The sequence below is a fragment of the Dicentrarchus labrax genome, unplaced genomic scaffold (assembly GCF_905237075.1).
Source record: "Dicentrarchus labrax unplaced genomic scaffold, dlabrax2021, whole genome shotgun sequence".
Classification (NCBI taxonomy): Eukaryota; Metazoa; Chordata; class Actinopteri; family Moronidae; genus Dicentrarchus; species Dicentrarchus labrax.
Window position 1 is genome coordinate 13,399,710 of NW_026136705.1, and position 12,084 is coordinate 13,411,793.

The 12,084-nt window shown below is 40.8% G+C and overlaps 1 protein-coding gene across 3 annotated transcripts in view; it reads left to right on the forward strand.

The window, feature by feature from the left end:
- ksr1a (kinase suppressor of ras 1a) overlaps positions 1–12,084 on the forward strand; it is a 28,612-nt gene that overhangs the window by 11,415 nt on the left and 5,113 nt on the right. For 2 of the 3 annotated variants that reach the window (XM_051401696.1, XM_051401697.1), the window contains exons 3-16: positions 3,359–3,506; positions 3,600–4,089; positions 5,938–6,119; positions 6,402–6,471; positions 6,626–6,709; positions 6,911–6,972; positions 7,056–7,165; positions 7,682–7,850; positions 9,137–9,178; positions 9,508–9,556; positions 9,678–9,738; positions 11,007–11,294; positions 11,382–11,578; positions 11,677–11,773. In XM_051401696.1, the coding sequence (XP_051257656.1) occupies positions 3,359–3,506; positions 3,600–4,089; positions 5,938–6,119; positions 6,402–6,471; positions 6,626–6,709; positions 6,911–6,972; positions 7,056–7,165; positions 7,682–7,850; positions 9,137–9,178; positions 9,508–9,556; positions 9,678–9,738; positions 11,007–11,294; positions 11,382–11,578; positions 11,677–11,773 (2,049 nt within the window). The remainder of the gene's footprint in view (positions 1–3,358; positions 3,507–3,599; positions 4,090–5,937; positions 6,120–6,401; positions 6,472–6,625; positions 6,710–6,910; positions 6,973–7,055; positions 7,166–7,681; positions 7,851–9,136; positions 9,179–9,507; positions 9,557–9,677; positions 9,739–11,006; positions 11,295–11,381; positions 11,579–11,676; positions 11,774–12,084) is intronic. The other variant, XM_051401698.1, reaches the window with a different exon arrangement.

Here is a 12,084-nt window from a genome sequence, read left to right on the forward strand (position 1 = left end):
TCAGAAACAATCCTTCATCAAAACAACTGTTTAAATATATTAAAAACATTCCCCACTATCTGCTGCTGAAAAGAGGTCACTTTTGATCACGGGGAAACTCCCATTGCTGTGTGCAGTTCTCTTATCGCTGTGGTTTTTATTTATCTTAATTATTACATTATTATTACATCTGGGTTGAGATCCACACTGAAAGTTACACATATGCCTTTGCATAAGGAAGCTACAGTGTTAGCAGTTATGGTGCTGTTTAGTGACTTACACCAGCACCCAGCAACTAGCTGCTTATGCACACCTGACAAAAATGCATCAGTTCCTTTCCTTATTTTGCAGGTTCGGTGCAGTCGTCATTCCACCACATCATTTGTTTGTCACATTTTCTTGTAATTTCCTCTCCTTCCACTGGGTCCCCTTCCTGTGCTTCTGTAAACTGTTCAATCCCTCTCAGACACTGTATGTTTTTAATGTTCTTGTCTGTTTGTCTTGTCATGTTGCTGCACTTGTTATTCTTTAATATGTCGCAGCTTTGGGCATGCTTTGTGTTTTATGTCACTGCCTCGTTCCAGATCTGATTATTTGTCTTGTGTTTACAGTTTCGTCATATCTGTCATGCTCAGCTTTCTGTTTGCTTTTCAGTTTAAACCACACCATGTTCCCTTCAAAGAATTTTAGCTTTGTGCTAGAAAATAAGAGTTTTTGACAGTATAGTAAAAGTGCTCATTTGTATGCCTTGTGTACCAACGGGGATTTCCCAAAACATGTAGAGCCGTCTTAGCATAATGATGACCCATTTAGATCAAACATTATAAGACTGAGATTTCTACAATGCATCCCCTCACTTTACACTATGAGGCCTGGATTATGCAATGGATGGTCAGAAAAACATTACAATGATTGTATTCAGTATTTATTTTTTCTAACCTGGACTCAAATCTCTCTTCTCCTATGCTGCAACTGACAGCGAGGTGTTGCATAATGTTATACAAGCAAGTGGATGCCGTGTTGGCAAGCTTCTTAAATGATCATGTGTGTCTCTCTGTGAACTAATTAATTTTATCTGTGGCTCTACTAAGTAGCCTTATCTTGATTAACCCGGGGCTCACTACAAGGAAAAGGTTGCCAAAGAATCTTGAGCCAGGCCAACATGAAACTTCCCTAAATTGTAAAACTTCACCAAAATAGGCTTTAAATGTGTATTTTGTCAGAGCACATATCTGTTTGTATGATAACATTTAGAGGCGTGTTCAGTTGTGATTGGTTTGAGTATTATATTCTGAGAATTCTAAAACGCCAACTACTAGTAATATTTACTGGAACCCACTTTACTTATCATGTAGATTAAACAACATCGACGTGACGTTAATTGCTTTGTACAGATACACAACAAGTCTGACCAGGAATACTGTCTCAAGGCGGCCACAGCAACAGTAATCATGTATGCAAGCTAGGCTGTTCATGGTGCTAAAATTGTAATGTTATTATGAGTGAGTAGGTGGGAGGGGAGCGGAGGGCCCACAGCCACTTCTGAATATCACATCACTCACCCTTGTGTGTCTGTGCGTCTGTGTGTGCGTGCGCTTCCTTTTGCTTACAGTGTACACATGAGTGTGGGAGGGTGCCCTAGTTTTCTGATCAGTGTTTGCCCTCTCAGAGCAAGGGTTTAACCTGAGTGATAAGCGACTGCGTACTTCCCATGTCAAAAAAACATCCTAAACTCACTGGACTATCTCCGTATTTCCTTCTGTGGTCTGTGAACTGATTGTGCTGTCGTGTTGTGCAGCAAATACCTCAGGCTCATAGTTCTGTCTCTGTAGAGCTTCACTTTCTGTTCACAATCTTGCCATAAGCTCTTCTATTCTATTCAACAATTCTGATAATTGTTCTTACATGTACGACGTGCTTCAGTAAAGGTCCTTGCTTGATGTTCAAACTACTATTTAACTAAATGGTACAATTTTTCAAGTACAGATGTTTAACTTGCTGCTCAGAGGTACAATCACATTGTGATATGTGTTTTTCAAGTTGTTATAAATGTAGTTTCCCACCATGAATCTGTTGTTAATATATTTGTAGATAACTAGGGCCATCGCTTGTTTTATTAATCTAATCTTATTGTTGGTTTGAGTACTGTTTTACTGTTTGCTAGTTTAAAAACACCCAGTACTCTGTTGCTTTCTCTCTCTGTGTCTTTTCATTGTGTGATAAAATAGCTGATTCACATTATAATGTCTATTATAAGTTGTTGGTTACACGTAGTAGGTTGCAGGTTGTCACATAAGGTTGACCTGTAACTTTTTGGAAAACGTTTTGTCATTTAGTTTTTTTTTTTTTTCAATGTGTATATATTTTACACAAACATACAAACATATCCTCCAGTATAATTGCAAATCATACCAGGTTGCACTATATTCAGTCCTAGCAGCCATGTAAATGTGCCTACCAGTCCTAGCCAGTTTTGCCCTACTAATGGAAACCTCTGCTTGCACAGTGTTATGTTATGCAGAGTGGATACACACAACACGTCTATTTTCTTCCTGTTAGGTGCTGTCAAAGACTGCACTTTACTTAATCTATGGCATAGATGTGTTATTCAGGAAGTGAATCTGACTCACCAACAGTACTATAAAAGTATTGAATAGACACGTAATCACACTTGATCTTAAAAAGTCTCTGCATTGACTCAGACTTGACCAAAACTTGTCCCTGCTTGGTTTTGAACTTGAACACGGTGACATTGACCGCTGCAGATTTTGGGGCCCATCTAAAGTTTTTACTACTATCTATTGTTACAGGCATAAAACCAGGCCTGTAATCTGCACTTATCTCCCAGATATTCTATTTATTTATTTTATTTAAAAGGGTCCATGTGCAGTTTAAAACATAAACGTCACCATTTGATGCGTCGTACCAGATTATAGCTTTAAGCTAATAAATGGAAGAAGTGGTATGTGAAATGCCACAAACAAACAGGATTACGCTGATTTCCAGGAACAGTACAAGTTAGAGGTTGTGTGACCTATTTAGTATCCCCTACCATTCTGCCCTTTTAATGCTGAGATTTAACCTACTATAGGCCATGATACTGGGACCACTGCAGTGTAGTAAGACTTACAACAGAAGGTTTTTTTATTGATATTATATAAACAACTTCAAGCAGAATGTCTGCTTTCTCCTGTGACACATAATGATCACCATCAGCCTGATTACTTATAATTGATTTCCTCTTAATGGTATACTTATTGTCTTTCTTCTTGTGGAGCTTCCCACTGATACATCATGCATATTGCTTTTGGTTTTTGCTCATTCTTGTATAGTTGCTGAGTGCTCACCCTCTGTTTTTCTCGGTTTTTCCGCTCCGCAGGCAGTGGAAGCGAAGCTGTCCCTGGATGCCTTACTGCAGATGACAGGTGCTCAGGTGAGGGATACAATGCGAAGACTAGGGTCCAGTTCAGAAGAATGTGCCAGGCTCAGTGCTGCCCTCTCCTGTCTGAAGAGTGCCACTGAATCAGGTATGTATTTACTCTATGGCTGCCTCCATGATCAAAAACATCAAAGTGTATCATCCTTGGTCTTTGTACTGGTGGTGTTTTTCTGCTCTCCAGGAGGTGAACTGAGGGAAGACGGCAGTCCGTGGCTGTCTGAGCCCACAAGGAGAGACAGCGGCTCTCTACTGACTGCAGACCAGCTAACCAACCTGGGCACTCCACTTCGCCCTCACAGTCCCTCGCCTCTCGCACGCCCATCCACCATCCATTCCACCCCATCCACCCCCTGCGCTACCTTCCCTCATCCCCGCTCAGGCTCGGTGTCAGCGGTGCCAACGCCCGAGGCACTGGCATCATATGTCCACAGCGAAAGCCCTCTTACAGACCCATTTCCCATGTCCTTAGCTCACGCAGCTCGGCTCCACGGACACACTTCCACCCCACCCATAACTCCGCCGTCAAAGAGGCGTCACCGACTGAAGCCCCCCTGCACCCCTCCTCCTCCGTCCCGGAAAGTGCTGCATCTGCTTCCCAACATCACCCTGACGCGCAGCAAAAGCCACGAGTCCCAGCTGGGCAACCGCATCGAGGACCCACCCACGAACAAGTAGGTGCTCACAAAGCGGTGTGGACCAACATAGTGTTCGAGAACTCACCTTGTCAAGAGCTTTTCATCAGTAGGTCAGATTAGACGTGAATGGGAATCCTCAGGTGGCATTGTAATTGTAATTTCCACTGTCCGCTTCGTTTGCACAGGTTTACAAGCATGGAGGAGTTGTGAGGGAAGGTGGGAACGTGAGAGAAGAGCTACAGTATCTTTTAGTTAGCTAGCATTTGTTTTATTATGCAGGCATTATTACAGCTATATTTTGCGGTCTCAGTTGCTGTTACACCTTGATTCCCTCTTTTACTAATGACGGATATGATAACTCCAATCCATGAACATGTAAACCTCATTACATTTTAGCAGACTTTTTGTTCAGATTCTACTGCAATTCTACTATTACTATTAAATACTTGTGATATGATTTATTCTCATATGTTCTCATTCAGATAAGTATGTTTGTGTAAAATCATTCTGCTGTTGATTTCCTAAATTGATTAGTTTTTATTAATAAGGGATTAATAGATCCACAGAAAATGAATTGATGGCTATTTTAATAAGAAATGACTTACTGTATGTATATAAAAAAAAATCAGTCTTTATAATCAGAAACTTTCTTAAATCAATATCTAAAAAAAAGTATCTTGAGATAAATCAGTATTTTGAGAAACCTTTCTCGATTTGGTAAGACAACTTCATACACTATATTAGCCAGAACTATATACATGACACATTGTATTTGCTACAAGGCTCAGAGGTGTTCATATATACAAGGAAAAACCGTCTTTGAGCAATGTAAAATTGGACAATTTAATTTCCACACACATTGTAGAAATAAAGGGACCAGGTTTTTCTGAAAAATAAACAAATGGCACTAGTGGGTGCTATTGTACATGCATGATCATGGTTGTATTACAGTAATTGGGTTACTGTTGCTGCCTCCTGTTTCACCTACTGATGACAACAGTTGCTGGTGCGGTTTTCCTCTAAGTTCTCACCTCAGTTGGATGCTGTGTCCAGACTGAAGCAGAGCTTTCCTTCGATACACTCACATTTGTATTCTCTCTCCCTCTTTCACATCCCTTCACATCCTGTTGCTCCTTTGCTCTGACTGTGTGAGTGGAGCTAATCCCCGCACAGATTCCCAGAGATTATGACTCATGTCAAAACAGGAAGTATTTCCTAGGACTAATGCTCAGAGGTGGCAAGACACACACACACACACACACACACACACACACACACACACACACAATCTCTCTCCCTCTCCCTCATTTCCCTCTCTCTCCCTCTATTGTGATTGGATGCACATACACAAACAAGCCACATGTTTATCCATAATATCCTGTCTGTTTATGGAAAGCTTAAAAAAAAAAAACTGGCAAAGGCAGAAGTAAATATGGCTGACATAGAACCAATGAATCTAACGCACAACCAGATGATCCTGCTAGTTTATCCTGGCTTTGTACAACAGCACCTGCTGTTTTCAACAGCAATGAAAACAGGTCACAACTCTGATAGCTGATTGAACAGATAAAATTAAACACATTTTTTTTCTTACTATGATTGCACACGTGCGTACCTGCATGCATGTGTGTGTGGACCACAGAACTTGGTGCGTCGGTCCTTGTGACTTCAGTCTGGGTGTTAAGGATGTCACCCTGGCTATCCCCTGCCAATGCTATTTACGTACTCCAACGTGCCTCTCTTTAGCCCTTACATAACAGTATGGTGTACAAGCGATGCTGCAGAGCTGGTATCCAGTCTACTTTATGTCTAGTTTATGCCTGGACCTCCTGAGACTCCAATGTTGTATTTATTGTTTTTTCTTTGTGCTTCTCCGTTCTCCAGGTGTGTTAAAAAGAATAAGTTACTCCTGAATATGCAAGTCAATGGGAATGGATGTGAGGACTCGCCTTCTCGCTATCCCGTCATGTCTGCACGGACCCCCGGAGTCACCCCGGCTCCCACTACATCATCTTACACCCTGCCTGGCACGCCCACCCTCCTAGAGGAGCACAGCACCATTAAAAGTAAGTCATTCATGTGTATACATTTTTATTTTGCTGATTTGGTGAATATACATGTCAAAAACAGTCTGTTTTTAGATTGGAATGTTTATCCAATGTGTCCTGTCAGAAATAGGGTGTGTGGTTTGACCCTATTCTAATGCCAGAATCTAAATTGTTAAAAGCTTTTTATGAGACTAACCACTTGGGTTACTTCACCATCACTTCTTTCTCGACATAAACCAATCCTCCTCCTTGGTCTTTCTCCCCTTCTTTACGTCATTCCATCTCTTTTTCCCTGACTAGATAACGTAGCAGTGCATCGCAGCTCCCCACAAGCAGTGAGGAGGGACATAGGCCTAGCAGTCACACACAGGTATATCATACTTTTACAACTTTGCAATATGTTCTGTACTAAGCTTATGTCTTAATAAAGCAGAATAAAGTTATAAATGAAATAACAAATTAATAATAATAACCAGCAGTAATGTTATACTGTAGGTTTAAGAGCATTTCTTGTGTCTCTGTAGGTTTTCAACCAAGTCCTGGCTGTCCCAGACATGTCAGGTGTGCCAGAAGAACATGATGTTTGGGGTTAAGTGCAAACACTGTCGGTGAGTTGAGCACTTTCTATTTTTGTCTCTCAACTGAAAGTACTTTTTCATTGACTGAGACAGTAGAACAGTACCACGTTAATACACAGAACAAGAAATTGCAGGACAGACCAGATTGAACCCTGGGCATGTGTAGTGCATGGAGCTGCACATATATTGATTGCTACTGGGTCTCTCATATCATCCCTACTTTCTGTGCAGGTTAAAGTGCCACAACAAATGCACAAAGGAAGCCCCATCCTGTAGAATCTCCTTTCTACCAAGTAAGCTTTGTTTTAATCCTAAGTCTGCAGTTGATGGACGCACTGTTTGGTGTGAAATGTGACATTTCTAATTTCTCTTCTAGTCGCCAAAATTCGGAGGACTGAGTCTGTTCCATCTGATATAAATAACCCTGTAGACCGACCGGCAGAAGCACCGCAGTTTGGCACACTACCAAAGGCCATTACAAAAAAGGTAAAAATGGCTTAGGAGTTCAGCTTTACAACGCACAGTATCACTTTATGTAGCACTTTAAAACAGTACTGATAATTACAAACGATGCACCCTGATATAAACTATGTAAATCAATAAAGCCATGGTGTAGAGTGCCACTAAAATGCAAGACGACAGTTTTGTCTCTGGCACTTATTGTATATAGTGTTTGCATATATAAAAATGAAGACCACATTCGTCATAATCCCAATTGGTTCCTGTTACATAGACGACCTTTCTCTGATTCCGTTCTACATGTTTGTTTTGGAGAGAAGGGAGTCATTCTGCAAGTGATTCTGCCATCCGCTTTTCAGTCTTTACACCATCTGCCCTTTCAAAACATTGTAAAGATCGGTGATCTTCCTCTTCATTTTATGCCATCAAGCACTCCTTATTTCTGCTAAAATGCAGATGTAGAAGTCATCTTAATTACAATATAATATAATGATATCTATCAGCTCTGATTACTGACGTTTGCATCCATCCCTACCCCACCAGGATCATCCTCCAGTGCTGAACCAGCTGGACTCCAGCAGCAATCCGTCCTCCACCACCTCGTCCACACCTTCCTCCCCAGCACCCTTCCAGCAGAGCAACCCCCCCAGCGCTACTCCACCACCCAACCCCTCGCCCAAAGGCCATCGGGACAACCGCTTCAACTTCCCAGGTATCTCCCTCACATTTGCCTGGATTTAGAAACATATCTGGAAAGTACAGTACAGATACTCAGCTAATGTAGCCTGACAAATTCAGTAGAGACGCACATAGTGCACATTCTGAAATGTGCAAGCTAGCGTTGTACTCAGCCGTCCGTCCCATTCTCATGAACGCAGTATCTCAGGAACGCCTTGAGAAAATGTCCTCAAGTTTGGCACAAACGCCCACTTGTACTCAAGAATGAACTTATTAGAATTTGATGGTCAACGGTCAGATCACTGTGACCCCACAAAACTATTTTTTGGCTACAAGAATTTCACACAAATGTCTGATATGATAAAATTATAAAGTGATGAAATTTTATATCCAAAAGGTTCAACAGTCAATTTCACTGTGACAACATAATATTCTGCAAAATAACTTTTCTGGCCATTATTAAACGCCATAACTCAGGAACAGAAGGGGTGATTGTGGCCATATTTAACATGAATTGATGATACTAATCTTGGGGGTGATTGTATAGATCTTCTATGCTGCCGGGTTGAGGGTGTGTGTGCATCCACGTTAGTTCACAGTACAGGTAGTTTAGTATCAGTATTTGTAACATTTCAATTAAAGGTTTGGTTGGTTTAGGCACAAAAAACCTCCTGGTTAGAGTATGTTCATCAATTGTTACATATACTCTATAGATAATCTGCAAATCATCACCAAATGTTACAAATAGTCTCTAAACTATTTGTAGGCGGACCATCCAAATTAAGAGTTATCTTTGTAGCCTCTATGTTGCAACTTCCATACTTGATGCATTGTAGTCCAACACAAGCTCGTTGATTTCGCTGATATGGACCTTCAAGTGATTGTCATTGTAGCATGTGACAAACCTCTATATCAGTCCTCTCTACTCCTCTGTAAAAATTCATCTCCAAACAAAGACAGTGTTTCTGGAAACGATTTACTGGAATCATACATGTTAACTTCCATTTCACCCGAAAATCCACTTAATACCTTATATTAAATCCCTCCAAAGTCTAGATAGATATTTTATATGACTCAAAAGACATGGATATAAACTGCAACTTTCTAGTTTTCCCTGAATCACTTTTCCAGGTTCACAGTTTTTAATAGTATAGGCCACAGACAACCTTTTCATAGCTTCTCTCTCATATCTGACATTAACACTACTTAAGAACTACTGTGCTTTTTACATGATCTGTTCATTCAAAGCTTTTCTAACCAATGGTCTCTCTCCCTGCCATGCTTGTCGGTCTTTCCCTCTCTCTTTTCTTTTTGCAAAAGCTGCCTGTTACTTTCAGCATAGACAACAGTTTATCTTCCCCGGTGAGTTGACGGTTCCAACGTGTCATGCTGCATTGTTATTCTCCCATCATTGTTCATTCCCCGAAGCTCTCTGTATCTCCTCTGCATGTTTGCTTTTAGGGTTGTGGCAGTTACTGTAGCTATCTTTCACTGTGTGCCAGCACTAGGATTGCATGTTGACACTTAACAGCCTTTTGACACCATCTGCTGGTGGTAGTGGGAAATTGCATGAGAAGTCATGTTCTGTATGTGGTGGGCCGTGTAAAGGACAAGGGGGGGAAATACAAGAGGTCTAGATTTTTTTGCTCCACTCATTCCTTCCTAAACCATCTTTTTTTTTCCCTCTACAGATGTTTCCAGCCCTGCTCATTTGCACCCCGATGTCCTCCAAGACACTGTGTAAGACATATATATATATATATATTAGAAAAATCGAGTTCACTCAGTTTAAGTGAAGACTCAAAGGTTTTATTATGTTTTTATTTTACCCCTCTGATATCAATTCTCTGTGTCACCGCAGTGAGATAGAGCAATCAGCAGATGACATACACGCTGAGCTGGCTGAAGATGAAGATGAAGAGGTAATGTTCCACCATATTGTGTATGCGGTAGACTAGAGCCAGACCAATATGGTATCTTTGAGGCCGATGCTGGTTTTAAAAGGGGAAATTCACAGATTACCGATATGGCAGCCGAGTGAATAGTGAATGTTTAAACTCTAATGAAAATAGAGCTTTTGCATGGGGATTGTGCACCAGTATGTATATGTTGAATTATTTAACATGTTAAATAATTCAACATATACATTGTCAACCAATTCTAGTAGACATTACCGAGAGCTGCTTCTTCTCTCTTACCCTGTGCTGCTTGCCACAGTATTGTAAATCACAGCACACTCTGCTGGATTAACTTTGCATTGACACAAATATATTATGACAAGCATTTTGTTTTCTGCGTTACATAGCAATAATGGTCGGGCTCTAGTATCCAGTCTAGATAATGAAGTTGTTCAGATTAGATTTTTTTTTTTTTTTAAAAAAGACTGATGTTGTTGTCCTCCCAAGCTAGCACGGGGATGTCAAAAGAAATAAAATGAGTCAATGGACTGAAAGACTCAAATGTCATTATCGAGCTCACTGAGCAATAATTAGCTTAAACAACCTTGGGAAGCACTGGACTAGTGACACAGGATGCAAAACAGCCTGTTAACCTTAATCAAAGCTGAAAATGGTGTTGTTGACCCAGATCATAATAAAAGAAGCACATCTGAATGGATGTTTGTTATGGCACCAAAATGGGTTTTGAAAATCAGCTGTCAAAGCAGGGAGACATGGGTCAAACTCATTTCTTTCTAACTGTGTTGGACTTGGAGCAGGTTAAAGGCCATAGATCTATTCTATAAATCCAGATACATCAGGTCTTTTTTTAGTGAGCAATGTAATATGATGATAGCCAAAAAACAATAGCTCCTGTGACATTTGTTTATTGGAGCCAGGTTGACCTGTTTGGCTGTGATGTGGCTGGGGCTGTGATGATATTAATTTTATCAGGAAAGTATAGCTGACCTCAAAATATCACTGTTTTACAACTGAGACAGAAACACAAAGCTGGAGACAAAGGAAAACGTTTAAGTCATTGCTGGCTCACATTTACATAATATATTGAAGAGCAACAGCACAATATAGATAATATAGATAGAAACGTATTTTATGAATGTATAAGAATAGAAACATCTGACCACAAGTAAGCAAATTTCACATTATAAGGTAACCTTTATTTTTACTTAACCTTATTTGGGTAGACTTAATGTTTTTATGCACAGTGGTATAACAAAGCCATCACCCTACAGGAGGGGGAGGAGGAAATTGAGGTTGAAGACGAAGACCCCGAAGGGGAGGAAGAGAATGATGAAGACGAGGAAGAGAATGAGGACGATGGGGAAGATGAAGATGACGGGGAGGACATTAGGATGAACATGGGCTCGGACGGTGAGTGCGATGAGCTGGACGATCTGCCCAGCTCTCGGGGAAATCAGTGGAAGGGCCCCATTACGCGCAAGCCAAGTCAGACCAGCGTCTACCTGCAGGAGTGGGACATCCCGTTTGAGCAGCTGGACCTTGGAGAACTCATAGGAAAGGTGAGGAGTCCAACCTAGACGTTAACAGTATGTTTAAAATATACAGAAAAAAGGAACAAAGGCTGAAGTCGCTTTTTATTCACTCAGGGCCGCTGGGGCAAAGTGCATAAGGGTCGGTGGCACGGCGAGGTCGCTATCCGACTTCTTGAGATTGATGGGAACAATCAGGACCATCTGAAGCTCTTCAAGAAAGAGGTGATGAACTACAGACAGACCAGGCACGAGAATGTGGTCCTCTTCATGGGGGCCTGCATGGCTCCACCCCACCTAGCAATCATCACCAGGTGAGAGCAGAAAGATCCTCAAAAACACACCTTGGAAATGATTTTAACCCGAATACGTTTTCATCTTCAGTTGAAACGTTTCTTCTCTCTCCCCACAGTTTCTGTAAAGGGAGGACGCTGTATTCAGTTGTTAGAGACACTAAAAACACTTTGGATATTAACAAGACCAGACAAATTGCTCAGGAGATTGTAAAGGTAATGTTTTCTTTTATATCTATTCAAAGCTTGTATTGGTGCATGTCCAGACTATGATTGCAGCACTTATAAGTGATGTTGAAGCCACATTTCATGTCTGCAAATTGACCTTCTCCAACCCTGAAGTAACATGCCAAGAAATATTTTCATTATAAGAAACAGGAAATATAAATATTAAATATGATAGTTTATTATTATTTTTTAAATGTATGTTTAATTTAGCTCTTTGGTGTGTAATTAATATTCCAAGAGCATGTTGCCAGTTCAGTCCAATTCTTAATGCGCATGGTACTGTAATGGTACTGAAAAGG